This window comes from Pongo pygmaeus, chromosome 8, assembly GCF_028885625.2.
Source record: "Pongo pygmaeus isolate AG05252 chromosome 8, NHGRI_mPonPyg2-v2.0_pri, whole genome shotgun sequence".
In the NCBI taxonomy this organism is placed as follows: Eukaryota; Metazoa; Chordata; class Mammalia; order Primates; family Hominidae; genus Pongo; species Pongo pygmaeus.
The window spans coordinates 112050764-112069784 of record NC_072381.2 but is presented as its reverse complement, the minus strand read 5'-3'; the positions used below and the strand labels follow the sequence as shown (position 1 = coordinate 112069784).

The window sequence follows — 19021 nt, the reverse complement described above, 5'->3', positions numbered from 1 at the left end:
TCAGCTGCTGAGAGATTAATGACTGTGGTAATTATCCAGAACTGTATGTATGTCTGTGTCCGGATACATTTAAGTTCTTGTTGTTCTTGATTTGGCTTAAGTGTTTCTTTTTTTTCCCCAATAAGACAAGAATTTACAACATTTAAGTTGTGCCTTAGATAAGAATTGGATAACATCACTATGTAAAAGGAAAACTGAGTGTTGTTCAAATTACTTCTGATAATCTCTTAGGAAGGTCTGTCAGAGAAATGAACATGTTAATTCAATAAATACAACAGAGCTGGGTTTTGTTTTGTTTTGTTTTCCTCTTGAGCATTGACATAAATTGTTGTTTCTTTGATTGACTAATAAATGAAGTAGTTGACTTGCAGGATTTGCACCTTAAAAAGAGAATTATCTTCAATGCAATGACATGCTGCTGTGGTTCAAGAAGGATTGTGGAAATGGAGACCATATCCTCATCTTATGCGCATTCTTGGGAATAAACTGTTTTTTGTTTTTGTTTTTGTTTTGTTTTGTTGTTGAGACAGAATCTCGCTCTGTCACCCAGGCTGGAGTGCAGTGGCACAATCTTGGCTCACTGCAACCTCCACCTCCCGGGTTCAAGCGATTCTCCTGCCTCAGCCTCCCGAGTAGCTGGGACTATAGGCACGTGCCACCAAGCCTGGCTAATTTTTGTGTTTTTAGTAGAGACAGGGTTTCACCATATTGGTCAGGCTGGTCTTGAACTCCTGACCTCGTTATCCACCTGCCTCGACCTCCCAAAGTGGTGGGATTACAGGCATCAGCCACCGCGCCCAGCCGGGAATAAACTCTTTAAGTGACATAAGTTTTGGTTGAAATCAAATGCTATTTGTAGCATAATTGAGGCTAGAACTTAAGTCTCCTGACTCTCAAGGTAGTATTTTTTTATGTTATACTTTCTTACCTTGAAGGTAAATTAATAGCTTCGGTTATTAAAACATAGCATCATCACCCCCTCAAAATTCCATATACTGTCAAGAGCATTAAGAAGAAAATCCCATTGACTTAAGGAGCCCCAGAAATCATAGTTTAAAATCAAAGAAATGTTTGTAGACTATTTCTGGAGGTTTGGGAAACAGATACTTTGCATTGCTTGTTCATAGCCGTCACACAGATCACTGCTGACAGTTGCCCCCAGTGGCATCTAACCAATATGGAAGGAAAAAGTTATACTTTGAACCCGAATTTGCATCTGTCTCCTTCCTCCTGTTCTCCCAGAAGAGCATGTTCCATTACTCAGTCTTATCTAGCTTCTGAGGGTAGAATGCAGTGATTAATTTAGCTTGTTCCCAGAAAAAGTAGGGGCTAGTACAGCAAATGAATGTATTATTTGGTCCAGGTGGGTGTTTCTTATTTAAGGCAATGAGATTCTTTATTACAATGCCATTATACCTTCAGAAAGAAACCCCAGCTTGGGTGGAATGATCTGCGACAAAGGTGCATGTATTTCATGGCCTTCTGTCAGAGTCAGGGCTGGTGCAACTGGAAATGAACAAAGCTTCATGCCAACCAAAGGAATCGAGACAAACCAGCACTTTTATGCTCAATTTTCTTTAATCACCCACTACCATTGTATCAGCTCCTGAAAGATCATAGTCACCCTGAGCTGTGCTCAAAAAAATATTTAATAATATAATAGTAAAGAATGACAATGGGTAGGGAGATTTTAATATTGCCATTGCCATTAAGAGCATGTGGCCCTCCAGACAGGGGAATGTAGTGAGTTTTCCTTCCTTTAACTTGCTGGGAACCCATTCTGAGCTACTCAAGTGAGATAAATGAGGCAATACATACAAAAGTGCTTTGAGCATTTTGGAGGACAGATACTCTATAAAAGCAAGGTAATATTATTAGTAGTATGGATCTAGTTGTCTTCGTGGTGGAAGATAGATGTGGACCAGGATGCAGGTGGTGTGAAGGCTGTTTGATTTGCAGCAGGAAACCTGGATTAGGGACCCAGATCTGTCACTAACTTGCTTTGAAACCTTGGGCTGGTTTGTCAATGTCTCTTTTCTTTATTTTTTTTTAAAAAGGAGCTTAGATTCACAACAATATTTTCTCATATGTGTTACTTAGAATAAAATGTCCTTAGTAATCCTTCCTGAGAATTTGGTTGTGTGGTCAAATATGTCTGAAAAGAGGAATGAACTTCATTCTGTGTTTCTTGCCTAGAGACTAAGAGTAGCTCACTGGTATGTTGAAGGTTTAGAACATCCAGTGAGCAAGAAAGCTCTTTAATTCACCATTAATTAATATGTTTTACTAAAGGATCCCTTCCTCCTTTTCAAGTCTACTAAAATCCTAACAACATTGTTGTCCTAAGGAGCAGACTTTAGAAAATGCTTCAATACAAAATCTGTAAGATCACACCTTGCTCTCAGATTCTGTGATTTGGTTAAAGCATTCAACATAAAGTGCCACATTGGGATAAAAAGCGCATTTCTCCCAATAGAAACAGGATTTAGGGAAGGAGAAAAAAGAAAGATGATATATAAATATTTTAAACTTCAATTAAAATATTTAAGACCAATATCATTTGAAAATGGCTGTTCAACCTAATTATATGAAACAAAGGAAGGATTGGAACTCAGCTGATATCTAGAGATGGCCATTTTAATCTGTTATCATTGTGTGATTAGTTCTCTAAGTGACCTAGACCACAATATTTGATGCATCTGTGTTTTCCTATCCAAATCTACAAAATAAAGTCTTGGGAGAAGTGGCCGGTATAGGTGATGCACTTTACTCTTCCAGCCTAGGATTATTTAATCAAATGTCTATTGTGAGAAACTCAGAGGTTCACCAGTGCAGAAATTCACTGTAAATCACAGAAGTGGGAATTAGCTATGCGGGGGTCAGGTTATTGTTGAGATATTTTAACTTGGCTTCAGGGATTATGCTGCATCTTACTGACAAAGAAGGGAAGATGGATTGGGAATAGTTGTTTGATGCTTCTCAAGGCCAAGGTAAGGATTTAGGTCTTTGCCCTATAGGATGGGGAGCCATGGGAGGTTTGGTTGTCAATGCAGGAACTGCTCTGGAGCTAATTTCCACAGACAAGTCTCTCCGTTAGAAAGAAACCAAACACTTGGGTATAGCTTCTCCAGGTTCAAAGAATTTTAAATTTTATTTTAAACAGTAACAACAAAAACACTTGGGTGAACCACTTCTTGTCTTGTATATAGTTAGGACTTGAGTATTTGCGATAAACAGAAAGCTCAAATGAACCTGGATTAATCAACAAAAGGGATGTAGGGGCTCACTTAACTGAGAGTAGCTAACATACCTAGAGCATATGCTAAGTGCCAGGCACTATTAGGAATGCTTAACACTGATTAACTGATTTCATCCTCACCACTCCATGGGGGACCTACTTTCCTTGTCTCTATTTTGCAGATTGAAATTATGAGACACAGAGTTTCATTCACATGGCTAAGTTATAGAGCCAAGATTTGAACTCAAGTAGTTTTACTCCAAAGTCCATTCTTCAGCCACTTTACTAGACTGTCTTCTTTAACTGAAAAGTCTGGCGGTGGGATGAGCTTCTTAAATGTCCACATTTAGGGACCAAAAAATGTCACAGGATTGGGCCATCTCTCTCCATCCGCTGACCCTGTTTTCATCAGGATTGGTTTCATCCTTTACCTCCAAGATATGTCTCCAGCAGATCTGGAATTTTCTTTTTTATTCTTACTGCTTACAAACCAATAGTGAGATACTAATTTTGTCTCTCGCTAATAACTCTGCAGTCATTCTAGAAACATGTCATATTGACTTTATGTGGGCCACCTGCCCATCACCTATTCAATTGCTGTTGCCAGAGAAATGGAATATTCTGAATGCCGCTAAAAGCTCATTTGTTGTGCTGCTGGTAGAAGAAAGTAGAAAAATGTTTAGATTTAATATAGAAATATATCTGAGAGGGATAAAGCTGTTTTTCAAAAAACATCAATCCATACAGTTGGACCTGTGTCTCCTCAGGTTCTGCATCAGATTGAAAATATTAAAAAAAATACAAAGTAATACAAATTAAATAAATGATATAACTATTTACATAGCCTTTACATTGTATTAGATATTGTAAGTAATCCAGAGATGATTTAAAGTGTACAGGAGGATGTGCGTAGGTTACATGCAAATATTACATGACTTTATATAAGGAACTTGAGCTTCTGTGGATTTTGGTATCTGAGAACAATTGTGGAACCAATCCCCCTGCAGATACCTAGAGAGAGCAATAATTACCAGGAGAAATGTAAATAGGCATTCAACGGATAGAAGCACACATTAAATTAATGGGCAGGATTCATTTTTTGACCTATCCACTTGGGGTTCTTTCTACAAAAATGTTACCAAACTTGAGTATGTCATTTGGAGCCTGAGTAGAGGTGAGGAATATAAAGCCCTTTGGATATGGACTTTTCCCTCTATGATCACGAGTTTACTGTGATAAAGGGTAAAGAGAATAGGGAGTCTTGTTCCTACACGTCTAGAGCAGAGTCAGAGCTGAAATGCTGCTTGATTGAGAACATGGGCATATATGACAATGAGAAATTTAGGTCAGTAGTCAGGTAGAATTTCCCCTCACTTGAATTGTTAACAGGAAGATTGTCAGATCTCCTAAAGCTTTTCAAAAATAAAGTACGGTGCATCTGGAAAGATTAGAGTACTAAGCGACGCCAAAAACAAGAATTGTTCTACGTTGTTCTTCTACCTTTGTGGTTATATGCAATCTTTGTTTTCGTTTGTTTTGGTTACTTAGCTTTGATTTTTTTGGTTTTTGGAAGTTGTTTTATGTCTACTATCTTGGGCAAAGGGTAAAATGCAGGTAAGAACATATGAACAGACATCCCCTAAAGAAGAAAGCAGGCCTTGGTCTGAGTCAGCAAGCTTTGGACTGTGGTAGCTTCCATTGTACTTCTCTAGAGTTATGAATGGGGGAAAAAGAATTTGAAATTCCCATCCCAGGGGCATTTGCTCACTGCCTCCATGCTACCTTTGCTTTAATTCTATCTTCCAGGACAATCAGGCTCTGAAAACATCATCAGTTATGCAGACTATCTTTTACCCTTTTTCACTGGAGGATTCCTGCAGAACCTCTCAGTTTAGATTTTGACAAGCAGCTAAGTCTTTGAACACACTAACATGAGGATTAGTACTTTGGGTTTCTCTGGTGAATGTTTTCTTGGGGCTGAGGGTAGAGGAAACTGGCTGGGGGTTGCTGAACCTTTGGGAAGTACTTTTCAAACTTTAATATGCATGGTAATTATTTAGCAATCTTATTAAATGCACATTTTGATTCACCAGGTGAGGCCCAAGGTTCTATATGTTTAATAAGCTTCCAGGTGATGTCCTTGCTGCTGGTCCATGAGCCACGCTGAAAGATGCAGGGTTTGTCTATTTTCTCTCTGTTCCTCCAGCTTTTCCTCATAGCTATCCCATATATGCCTTCTGAGTAAGTATCATATTTATGCTTGGCAAAAAATCAGGATGCTTGATTCTCCAAATCATACATATTTAAGAAAGTGTTTTTCAAATTATGTAATGAGGCAATTAAAACTGATCTATCAAACATCGCTCAATCCTATTTTCTCATGACCTTATTGCCTAACCCCACAAGTGACAAAGGAAATATATGATTGATGCTTAACTAATCATTATTTCTCATATATGCAAAAGGAAGCTATCTTCCATTAAAGTGCTCATTCTGGTATTCCTCATTTGATTCCACACTCTTTGGATGCCTGCCAGGTTCACGTATAAAACTCTTTTGCCCTCTTCACGACCTTGTGTCTTTTCACAGGACATGCATGTTATCAGCACCGATGAGAATCAGGTGTTTGCAGCAGTCCAAGAATGGAACCAGAATGACACGTACAACCTCTACATCTCAGACACACGTGGTGTCTACTTCACCCTGGCCTTGGAGAATGTCCAGAGCAGCAGAGGCCCTGAGGGCAACATCATGATCGACCTCTATGAGGTATGTCACGAGGCATATGTGGTCCTAAGCCGCAGCAGTGCCCAGCTGGCTGATAGAAGCCCCACATAGACTCTTTTCCTGGTCATTTTAATACAGTTCCTTATGTGGCCTCATTTCTCTTGGGAGATGGAGAGATTTGCAGAACATTTTTATTAGTTAATTTGCAATCCACAGAAGATCTCTGGGGGATTCTGGGAGGGATTCTTTTTTGACAAACCCCATAGGACGTGAAGGCTTAGAGGACTTGCGGAATGTCTGGGGAGGCAGTCAATTACAGGGTTTGATGAGAGTGGTCTGCATGTGATGTTTGCACATAGTTCTGAAAGGCAGACAGGGCCGTGAGTAAAGGGATGGTGGATGACACTCCCTTGTCTCTCAGAAGAAAGAATGAAGGGGATAAGGTCTCCTGCATCCAGTCAGAAGACATTCCATTTGGACTTGAAGACCTTTCTGGTTAAATAAGCTCCCTTGGCTAATGGCCTTTTTCTCATGGGGCCAGAGAATGAGATAAGATTAACAGGTGCTTGTCTCCTAAATCCAGAAAAATAAAATAAACAACTACAACAACAAGAACAGAGCTTAGCAGAGTCTTTGTTTCTCAAAATGGCCAAGATTCAAAAGAAAATCATGTATGTTGGATTGGTTGGCTTTCATGATAAATACCAATGCTTTAATTGCCATTGAAGGCACAGTTAGCTAGAAAGAAAACTGCTGCTTTGGGATGGATTTTAGCCATTCGTCAGTCTTCTCATGCGCTATGAAAGATTTATCATAGGTTATAATAAGCCATTTGAAAACAGTCAGAATTTGGGAAGTGCAACAATATACCTATATTCTAGCTGAAAAAAATCTAAAATGGATTCAGATATGTACCGTCATAATGACACTGTCATTTAGTTGAGAATAAGAGCAGTGAGTCAGGAGGTTGTTTGTCTAAGAAGTAAGGGTATATCCAGTATGAAAGAAACTAATTTCACTTAAGAAATTTTAACCTATCATTGTAATTCCTTTCGATGTGTTCTATCTTCCTTCTCCTTCAGAGGTTCTTAGTGATTTTCTTCTAGTATCTAAACTCCTGTGTATGTATAAAAGCATATTAGTAAACGGTATGCCAAATTTAGAGCCCAGGTATTTGTAATAGAAATTATGGCAGACTAGCATAGGGTCTAGTTTATGTGTATATGTTTAGAAAAATGCACTGCAAACTTTTTCACACTATCGTAAGTTTTTTCACTTCTTCTCCTGCCCATGTTTCAGATAAATACAGTATCATGTATGACAGCCTCAAACTGTAATCTAGAAGAAATTTACATATTGTGCTGATTTAGTTTCAACTTCATGTTGAATAAAATTTAATTTAGAGTACAGATTTTGGATTTAGGTTGCCTGTGCTTAAATCCTAGTGCTGCCACTGGTATGTATTCTTGAGACAAATCCAGTAATTTCTGAGCCACAGTTTCCTTGCTTAAAATATGGAGATAAACATGATACCTACTAGATGTGATTTTTCTGAGGATTAAATGAGTTAATCCTTTCAAAGCACAGCACAGTGCTTCAAATACAATAATGCTCAACAAATTATAGAGAGCGTCATTAATATTATGTTCCAGAGTGTTCAAGCACCACTACAGTGTTCTAATCTCATAACCTTAACATCTACCGACATTGTTTAAATGCCCAAAACATTTATATTATTTTGGATTCCTACATCTTCCCATATTGCAATTAGTGCAGCCATATGACATTCTTTATACCAAGTAGTCTTTTTTTTTTTTTTTTTTTTTTGAGATGGAGTCTCACTCTGTCACCCAGGCTGGAGTGTAGTGGCGCGATCTCGGTTCACTGCAACCTCCGCCTCCTGGGTTCAAGCTATTCTCCTGCCTCAGCCTCCCGAGTAGCTGGGACTCCCACCACCATGCCCGGCTAATTTCTCTATTTTTAGTAGAGACAGAGTTTCACCATATTGGCCAGGCTGATCTCGAACTCCTGACCTTGTGATCCGCCTGCCTCAGCCTCCCAAAGTGCTGGGATTACGGCCTATACCAAGTAGTTGTCTTCTTATAAACAAGTGTAAATTACCACATTTCTCTTTTCACTTGTAAATAGATTATAAACATTTTAACTTGAAGTATGTTTTGTTGAAATGCCATGCATTTGCTTGCCTTGACTGAACACTTAAAATGGAAGGATTCTTGCTCTGAGCATCCACTGGCATGAAGTCAAAGCAACTGCCCAAGCTTAATCCCCAGTTTTCTTTCCTGGCCCTCGTTCTATCCTTAGTCTCCCAAAAACATATTCTGACTTTCAGGTTCCATTTTCCCCTTCCTGATTATCCTCTTCCCTCTTTTTGAGTCAACATGGAATTGATTCTCTGGATAAATTTTGTTTCCTGCCAGAAATAAAAACCATTTTAATTGGTCCCTTGATGATGAAAAAATGACAAATTTAGACAGGAATGACTTTGCAATGTCTTGTTATTTGCAGCTATTTTCATGACTAGTTTTCTGAATTCAAACATCGGTAACAGGTATGGAATGAAAAGAGGAAACAAGGCGACCTCTGGACACGCCAAACATTGCTTTGTTAATCTTGTGTTTCCCCTTTGTGCCTCTCTTGCAGTTGACTATCTGTAGGGAAACTGCTGGCTCTTATTATCATCATTTTGAGCAGTGGTGTGACTGTATTATGTAAAGGTGCTCTGCATCCTGGGGCTGGGAGAGAGGAGTCTTTGTTTTATTAGCCTGACAGTTCACAGCAACTTGAATTGAAATTGATGTGATCAGAATGGCAGTGCCTTATCTGCTGATTACCTAGATAGAAAGAATATTGGCTGACACGGTGCCTGGCACAAATGTTCCCTTAAATCTGATTGTTCTGGCTAGCAGGAAGCTGAAAGCCATCCAGCATGAATTTCCCAGTAGAATTGTAATGAATGATGAGAGCTTAGAGAGAAATGAGAAGTAAGAAAATCCATAAATGAATTATTAAGGAGCAAAGATGAGCAACACATGAGGTAGGGGTTACAGAGATAGCATACATGGAGTGCATGTCTGCTCACATTTGGGGTGACTGAAGAGGGTGGCCTTTGTTCTTTGTTTGTTTGCTTCTGCATGCCAATTATGTGCTATTCCTGCATTTGTGAGCTCTTCAGGCTATTTTAGCAGAGGTGAACTGTATAATGTATAAACATGTAGATGGATCTGTGTATCAAGGATGTGCATTGCCGATGGGTCTTTGTAAAAAATGCAGAAGGAAGCACTGTTCTCATTAAAATTAAGCATTTTGTTTGCAAATACATTGGAACCTGGCTACAGATTCTGTGTTCTCTACCCTAGAACTATGTGTGTGTGTGGAATAAGAGCGAGAAATGCTGGAGACAAAGTGTTGAGGGTACAGCTTGTATGGTTTAGTTACTGAAATATCAGAATTTTCCATCAGTGTCAATTGGACTCCATTCAAGAAAGCCAAGAAATGAGAGCCAGGAAAGTTGGCCTCAGAGCAAAAATACTAGAAATGAATTTTGTTGATATCATTAATAATGGCTAATATTTTGGGCCACTTTGTGCCAGGCATTGTGTAAAGAACCTTCCATAACTGTCTCATTCAATACATACATTAACTTTATGAGGTAGGGACTGTTGTCACTTTCACTTCAAATATAAGTAAATGGAGGCAGAGAGAATACAGCAACTTTTGCAAGACCCCAAAGATGGTAAGTGGCAGAGTTAGGACCTAAACCCTAGAGTGTGCAAACTCTCAACTATAGACTGTCACATTTTCCCTGAAGGATCAGCATCTGGGCTTGTATTTGGTTGTGGAAAAGTGATAGCATTAAGACTGAAGAACATAGAAGGGCAGGGTAAATAGGGTTAGACTTTGCATACCAGTGGAAAACAGAAGACTGGAAGAAGAAAATGATCTGGGGAAAAGTCAGTGTAAAGAGAATCAGAAATTTGATTGCCTGAGACCTATATATGCAGCACCTTTAGTACCAAGTCCTTAGTTATAGCTGAGTTCAGGCCATATTTACACATGGCTCACAGTCTTGTCGGGTGGATGTATTTGTGTAAGAAAAGCCTGGAAACAAGTGTCCTAAAACTCCATCACACCTGAATAGAATGAATGGTCCAGTGCATCGTGTGTGTCATGCAGTGCATCAGACTGCATGTCTGATGGTGGCCAGAGAAAAAAAAAATGTGCTGAGTGTCTGTGAGAAGAGTGATGCCTGACGTCTTTGTGTAGTGTGGATGATGAGAGGGAGCCTGTCAGGTTTGGATGATACCTTCTGTCCTTTGGGAAGGGAATATTAATTAATGACGAATGAAGGGTACTTTGGCTTAATAGACAATGACAGTTCACCCCAGCTGAGTGCAAAGGGTTGTGTTGAGAGTGAAGCCACCTGGCTGACAAATTCAGAATACACAAGAATGTGTGCATACATGAGTGAGCCCTGGTGGGTGTCATGAAGGACAGCCAGTGACCAGGGCATGTTCTGTTACACACAGTGTCTTCTTTACATTATGAGTACCCTCTCTTTGAAAGAGAAAACTCAATGGTTATGATAATATAGCATACACTTTGATTTCTTGGACTGCCTCTTACAATCTAGGTTAGGAGGTAGGGAAGAAAAATGCTCTCCTATTGAAGATACATTTATTACAGGATGTTGAATGTACTATTGGCCAGGTGCAGTGGCTCATGCTTGTAATCCCAACACTTTAGGAGGCAGAGGCAGAAGAATCACCAGAGGCTAAGTGTTTAAGACCAGCCTGGCCAACATGGCGAAACCATCTCTACTAAAAATACAGAAATTAGCTGGGTGTGGTGAAGTCCCAGCTGCTTGGGAGGCTGAGGTAGGAGAATCACTTGAACCCATGAGGTGGAGGTTGCAGTGAGCCGAGATGGTGCCAGCCTGGGCGACAGAGCAAGACTCCTCCTCAAAAAAAAAAAAAATAATAATATTAAAATAAAAGAATGTACTATTATTTCAGGCTACTGTCTCTTGAGGAGGAGAGTGCTGTTTGAGGAGGAGAGTGCTCTTTGGTTGGGGCAACAGAGAAGGAAAGAACATTTAGGTTTTTCTTGGCCAATGGGTTCCCTGATTGTGAAGGCACCCCGGCCTCATGTTTATCCTTCCTGCTGTCCTCTCAAGAAAAATATCCCATCCACAAAGCCCAAAGAAATTGTGGCCATGAATATGTTCTCTTTCTTGCCACAGTTGTTGTTTCATCTTTTTAATTTTTTTTTCAAATTTTGGCGCTTAGGATTTGTAATTTAAGTCTGAGACTGAGAGGGTGGTAGTATTCATCTTTTAGTCAGGATTAAAGGCAGAAATAAGCAAAAACTCTTGCACAGGAGTCTTCCCAACTTAGCCTCTGCATGGAGCTTACAAAAGGTTTTCTTACACAAATACATAAGTTCCTTTGAATTGATTTATAATAAAGAGCATAAGGAGTACTAGAGATATTTATGGGAAGACTGATTCCCATAAGAACAGGACAGAACCATCCAGAAAGTAAACCTAAAAAACAAGGGAGATACCTGTGTTTTTCTCTTTAAGTCACCAAAGAAATATGAATTCCCAGCACCTAGCACATTCTAACTCTCAAAAAAGTTAGTTGTTGAGATCTTCTATGTATTATATCTGCAAGTGCCTAGAAGATCATATGATACGTAGTAGATGCTCAGAAAATATTTATCGAATGACTAGAGTAAATGTACTAATACTGAATAAAATACAATTTCTTTGAGTAGAACATTCTGATATGATATTTCTCTCAGGCCACTCTAGGATGAGAGAGAAGTTCGAAGAGACAGTACAGCCACAGGCCTAAGGGTGTAGACTCTGTAGTTAGACAGACTGACTTGGAGTCCAGATCTAAGATTCTTCAGTGGGATGACCTTAGGCAAGTGATTAGCCACATCTGAACTTCAGTTTTCTCTTCCGTAAAATGAGGATAATATGAATTCTAAAGCATGCGGAGATTCACAAGTTCATGTTTGCAAAGCCTTTCATGTACAGGTTGAGTATACCTTATCTGAAATGCTTGGGACCAGTAGGGTTTCGGATTTTAGATATTTTTGGATTTTGGAATATTTGCATATATATAATGAGATATATTGGAACTGGGACCCAAGTGTACACACAGGATTAATTTATGTTTCATATATACCTTATCACATGCTTGAAGGTAATTTTAAACAATATGTTTAATAATTTTGTGCATGAAACAGTTTTTTTGTATTCTAGAAATTTATTTTTTTTATTTTTTATTGGTACATAATAGGCACACATTTTCAGGGTATATATAATAACTTAATACAGTTATATAATTAGTAAATAACATATTAGTATACTTGAGATTATTCATCACCTTAAATATTTTTCTTTTCTTTAGAGTTTTGATTGTGTTTTGACTGTGACCCATCACATGTGATTAGGTGTAGAATGTTTTACTTATAGCATCATGTCAGTGCTTAAAACATTCCAAGTTTTGGAGTATTTTGGATTTCTGGATTAGGGATGTTCAACCTCTGGTACCTGAAATTTAATAATCAATAAATTTGGGTTGCCATTATTGTTACATCTTTCCTTTAAAACAGCTTTATTAAGATATAAGTCACATATCATACAATTTGCCTACTTAAAATGTAAAATCCAATGGTTTCTAGTATGTTCACAGAGTTGCACAGCCACCACCACAATTTTAGGTCATTTTCATCATCCAGCACAGAAGCTCCACAACCATTAGTAGTCATTCCCCATTTCTCCTCCTCGCATCTTCTGCCCTTTCGTGGTTACCAGAGGCTTGGGTGTTGTACCTTCTAATGCAGAACTCTTACTACCTATTTCAGTAGGAACAAAAACGGGCTGGTGCTGTGGCTGACACCTGGAATCCCAGCGCTTTGGGAGGCCAAGGCAGGTGGCTTGCTTGAGCCCAGGAGTTTGAGACCAGCCTGGGCAATGTGACAAACCCTGTCTCTACCAAAAACAAAACAAGACAAACAAACAAAAAACCCCAAAATTAGCTGGGCATAGTGGTGTGCAACTGTAGTCCCAGCTACTTGGAAGGCTGAGGTGGGAGGATCGCTTGAGCCCAGGAGTTCGTAGCTGCAGTGAGCTGTGGTCACACAGCTGCTCTCCAGCTTAAGTGCCAGAGAGAGACCCTGTTTCAAACAAACAGAGTTCTTTGTATAAAGTTACTTTACTATTATTAATTTTAAAGAGCAGTTTGGTGGAGTGAATGACAATCCGAAGGTTGTATTAGAGTAGGAGACCATAATGTGAGAGGTCACAGGGGATGACGAAATTGGAATTAATTTATGATAAAGAGTATAAGGAGTACTAGAGATGTTTACAGGAAGATTGAGTCCCCTAGGAAGATCCCACAGTCCTTGACAGCCAAGATACAGGTACCATCTGTATGAGAGACAAATTAAAGAACAGAGAAGAAGTGTTGGGATAATCAGGATGAAAAGAGATTCTGGTTTTTGGAAAAGGTTTATGAGCTGAATATTTAAGGATGAATAGGTAGAGGCACATCAGGAGGCTTTCTGAGGGAGTTGGGGGTGGCCTTTGTGAACAAAGAGAGTCAGATAAGAGAAGGGAAGGAAGTGTTCCGAGACCATCATGTTGGCAACAGGGAATGCACCGATGTACTTTGTGTTAGGCTTAAGGTTTGAGCTATAACAATTCATATTTAGTCTAATTAAAATTATATCTTGACTTATATGATATTAAATAATAAGAAATAACTATTAATTACTTTTGAGATGTCTGGTAGCAAATTTCTCTGTAGGAGAAGCAAAGGGACTAAAGTAGCCTTCCAGCACACTTAGAATTCTTAAAGGTCTTTATGCAGAATTCAGAAGGGCATTAAAGGCCACAATTCTTTTCCCAAAGGAGGACAGACTTCCAACAGTGGGATGTACCATTCCCATGGGAGTTTTGTCATCAGAAATTCTGTGTCTATGGGAAGACATGGCTTCCGTAGGAAATATTACTTTACCCCACCCTACCCCATCCCTCAGCTCCACTCTATTCCATAAATATGCATGCAGTATGGATACAGAGAGGTTATCTAGAAACATAAACATGCTCCCTCATCCTCAGTGGAACCTCAGACCTTACACTCAGACAAAGAGAGACATATACTACATGCATAGAGAGGTGCACCCATGTACACCCACACACATTCCACATTTGGGGCACTAATGCTTGGCATTAGTCCCCTTGATAGCCAAAGTCCTACAGTGAGAGGGTAGAGGTTCCAAGAAACGTAGGATGAGACCTTAGAATAGAGCACTGGAAGAAAGTGGCTCGTGCGTGCCTAGGGGTTTCCGTGAGACACACAGAAAGATGGATTTTAAGCTCAGAGTGAAAGGAACAGTGAATAGCACAAAAACCTAAGACTAGGGCTGACTACATTTGCAGACCAGGACGAAGCAGCAAAAGAAAACAACAAAACAAAAAACCCTACCTTAAATGGATAAAGTGTCTTGGCTGCAAGAGGAAAATAAGCAATAAGCAGACCTCTCCAGCTCTATCCCCTGTTGATACACATTCCCTTTACTTTGCCAAGTTTTTATTCCTCAAGATAAACCTGAAGGCCAAGCTGCCAGAGATGAATTACAAAGCGTAGCTCTTTGCTCAAGTGGCATTTGATAATGCCAAGCAGTCGGGGGCCAATAAAGTTGCCACTTCTGCAAATCAAATGAACCAGCTCCCAAACATGCATAACCCTGCGCTGGCACCCTTGCCAGAAGAGGGAGAGGGCACGAAGGAAAATGGGCAATGAAACTACTGGAATAGGTAACATTTTTATTCCTTCTGCACTTATTGTCACCCTTTAGAGTGTTGAATGGCTAAGACAGGGTCATTTGTCATTTCTGGGAATGGTATAGAGGAAAGACCAGTATGACTTTGTGAAATTCTGATTTACGTAATTTAATTTTTTAAAGAACTGGAAGTTTATTCACATTGGAGTATGTAACAGCTTCTTGAACATATGCAAAACCAATACGGAATTCCCTGGTGGGCAGCCCTTGCGGAGCTGGTGTAGTGAATTACTAAATATTATTTGTAATTAACACACTGCTGTTGGGAGGTAGAGTGCTCCTGGAGTTTATACCTTCCACATTTGTTGAGGTTAGACAATGCACAAGAAGTTGTTCTGGCTGCTATTGATTGCCCAGAATGCACCTTGTTTCCTGAGTATAATCGTTCAAAGTATTCCTCTCCGCAACTCATTTATAACATTTAGTTGTTTAACATGCTTGTTGTTTCAAAAGAGTACAAATTTGGCCCAACTATAAATTATCCCAGATGCCAGATCAGCAGGTACACACTAATGAGGTCTGACTGTCAAAAGCAAAGGCAAAATGTGTCTCTTCTATCGATTGAAACCCAACCTCTTAGAATTGACAAATTCAAGCTGTATTTGTTGAAACAATGTTGGAAGTCAGGCAGATTTGGGTGTGAATCTCAACTTTCTGTGATCTCAGTTTCTTCATCTGTAGAATTGGGGTAAAAGCTGCAGGTGCAGGTTTGTAGTGAGTATTGGAGGTTTTGTAAATAAAATACTGGACATAGTGCTTGGTGTTTGGCGAGGTCTGAGGAGGTGACAGCTATTGCTTCACTATTCTGCTTAAAAATTTTTCGTGTTATAAAGGGCCCAAGTTAAGCAGGTTCAAATATGCTTGTTAGCCTGCTCACTTACTCCCTAGGTGTGTTCCAGAAAGCCACCAAGTCAAAGTGTCTATTTCCTCATCCTCAAAATGTGGCTAATGATAATTATTCCATAGTTATTCTGAGTATTAAATGAGGTAATGTACATGCAGCATTGGAATGCATTACTCAACATGTTTCAGTCCTTTTCCTCACTGCCCTCCAGTTTTCCTGATGTTGCAGTTGCAAGCAGGGTAAAATACGCATGAATGTGTTTGTTAAACTCCAAAACACAAGAAAAATATAATGCACAATTATTTGCTTTTGTAATATTTTGACAACTTACTCGTTACTACTTCTTACCTAACACATAGAAGGGAGGAGACAATCATATTTTCAGAGCCAAATAATTAATAGCATCTGTTTAGGCTGAGAACAACCATGTTATAAAAACAAAGTAGGGAGTATTTGATGATTTAGGGAAATCACCATTTATATAAATTTAAAAACTGTCCTCTTATGTTCCATGTATTCTGGTGGCTGAACAGAGAGATCTTACACAGAAATAAAGCAACAGTAATTGGTTCAGGAGCTTTAACTGACCTCTTTCAACTGCTCAGGCCTGCAGATAGCTTGATAATTGAGGCAGGCATTAAGAGCATGAGCTGTGAAGCCAGAAAGTTGTGGGTTAATAATCCTGAGTCCGATACTTACTGTGTGCCCTTGGGCAGTGTGACCTTAGGCAAGTCACTTTGTTTAGGTGAGCCTGAGCTTTCTTCATCTGTGAAATAGAATAAATGATACCAAAGAGGACTGTTTTAAGGATTAAGTGAGATCAAGTGTTTGAGACTCTGGGTGCTACGTTAGCATACAATAAAGTAGCCCCTATTTATTTATTATTACTTACCAAGCAACAGAGCTGAAACCATGAGAATTTATCTCTTGGCAACTGCGTGCTCCTGTCAGCCTATGTTAGGGGTAATAAGAAGCCCCTGTCAAACTCTTGTTGTGACCCCCATATGATAAGGATCACCAATCTGTTGTTGTTTGTCCAGTAGCCTGGGAAGTCATTATACCTTGAGCCACCTCCTTCCCCCATCGTCAACCTTTCTTTCCTCCAAGACAAGTGCTCTCAGCTGACTTTGACAGCCTTCTTTTTTTAAAAAGTCAACAAATATATCCCTTCTCAAATTGATGTATTTTTCAGCCATGTCAATTTTTCCCAGGTAGCAGGGATAAAGGGAATGTTCTTGGCTAACAAGAAGATTGACAATCAAGTGAAGACTTTCATCACATATAACAAAGGCAGAGACTGGCGTTTGCTGCAGGCGCCGGACACGGATCTAAGGGGGGACCCCGTGCACTGCTTGCTGGTGAGTCTTCATATTGTAGCAGAATGCCTCACACAGTAGAGGGATGGAGATGGATATTTAACAGAGGATGAGGATAGTTCTGGGACTTTTGCTCAGTTGATGAACAAAAGGGAGCGGGGAAGAGCATGAAGGCAAAGGGTGTAGAAAACTCATAGCACTGCCTAGTGTGATGTGCCAAAGAGATGGGAGAATATGGGCATGTGTCTTGTGCCCTTCCAGGATCCTTGGTTCCCACCCAAGTTCTGATGAGGGCCTCAAATGATAGTTTGAGGGAGAATATGACAGTTTCTATCCCTGGTGAGGATACACACTGAACAACCTACTTTCTCATGAGTAACCTGTTACAGAACTAATGGTACATAAATTCAGCTGTAGACTTGATGAACTGAATGCAGAGTCGTGTAGGTGTATTTTCCTGTGGAGATGTTTAATCATATTTTCAGAGGAGTTTATGACTCAAAAAAGGTAAGAACCACTGATTTATACCCTTATTGGTATTCTTTACAATGTGTTCTGTTCATTTATGTCTTATTCCGTAAAACTGAAGTTGGCAAACTATAGCCTGTGGGAAAAATATGGCCCACCACTTGTTTTTCTAAATAGGGTTTTATTGGAACACAGTGATGCTTATTCATTCGTGTATTGTCGATGGCTGCTTTCACTCTACAAAGCCAGAATTGAGCAGTCATGAGAGAGACTGGTGAACAAAGGCCAAGGTATTTATTATCTGTATCACGAAAAAAGCCTGATATTTATTATCTGGCCGTTTACAAAGGTTTGCTGATCCTTACTTTAAAGTATGGCTTTCTTTTAGTTGCCTTACATTTGGGCAGTATATAGATTAATATGAATTTATTTATATATTTGATATATGATGGCATCCAAAAGGAGGATCAAAGATGAATCTTGCTTTCAAGGAGTTTGCAGTCTACTTGTCTATCTGAATGTGTCTAGATTAATAAATGGAAGATTGCAGGGCCACATCTTATTCCTCTTAGTAGCTCTGATGCCTGCCCCAATTTTGACACACAGATAAGTACTGAGTGAATGCAGAAGGAGGTGAGGAAGAGGCAAATTGCAAACATTATTAATACTATCAATGTCTGTAAAACACTTCGGAAGTTGTGTCTAAATTTAGAAAAAGGAGAGCTGATTGTGTAAGCCTAGAGGGAAGACCACTTCATCTGAGTAAGAAGGGCTTGTAGGGGAGGGGGGGGTGTGTGTATGAACTACCCATATATAGTTGTTCACACTCTTCATGCGGTTCTGACTTTGATGTTATCCGCACTCAGCTTACTTCCTTCCATCCCATAAAGTCTGGACAGTCACTTTGCAGGTTCATCTCTTACAGCTGTAGGCGGGTCACCCTTCTAGTTGAGAAGATGCCAGCAGCCATAGCTTGACCTTATTAGTTGCAGAGGATATCACAGTTGTCACTGTGCATCAGGGAAGCAGTCTAAAATTCAGCCTCCCACTCAGCTTCTATCCTTATTACTGGCAACTTACAGGAGGAAAAAGCCAGTTGTTATAGTAAGTGCACAATGCCAGTGACAGAGTAAGTAAATGTAGCAGCTATTTATTGAATACCTACTCTACACAAGGCACAGTTTGGTGGCATTTTAAAAAACAGGGCCACCTTCCTAGTTCAGCTATAGCAAGTTGGAGCGTAGTGCTGCTTAACCAAAGATGCATGGGATATGCCAGTTCCTTAAGCTGGTCTCTACTCTGCACTTTGGAGATTAAATGCCTATGAGAGAGAATTAACCATGTCACCTAAATGGGCTTGCCTGGGGACTCTGGCATCATAAATGAACCATTAAAATTGGCTTTTAAGCACTTAGCAAGGTATTCCCTGCTTCACCCCCAACCAAGTGTCAGAAACTCTTATTGTTGTACTTCCAAAATATAAATGTAGTATCAACTTACTTCCCCATCACCACTGGGACTGCCCTAATCCAAGCCAGCATTGTTGCT

At 39.6% G+C, this 19021-nt stretch overlaps 1 protein-coding gene across 5 annotated transcripts in view; it reads left to right on the top strand.

Moving 5' to 3' along the window:
* Positions 1–19021, top strand: part of SORCS1 (sortilin related VPS10 domain containing receptor 1) — a 589960-nt gene that overhangs the window by 458048 nt on the left and 112891 nt on the right. For all 5 annotated transcript variants that reach the window (XM_054503115.1, XM_054503113.1, XM_054503114.2 and 2 more), the window contains exons 9-10: positions 5828–6007; positions 16901–17047. In XM_054503115.1, the coding sequence (XP_054359090.1) occupies positions 5828–6007; positions 16901–17047 (327 nt within the window). The remainder of the gene's footprint in view (positions 1–5827; positions 6008–16900; positions 17048–19021) is intronic.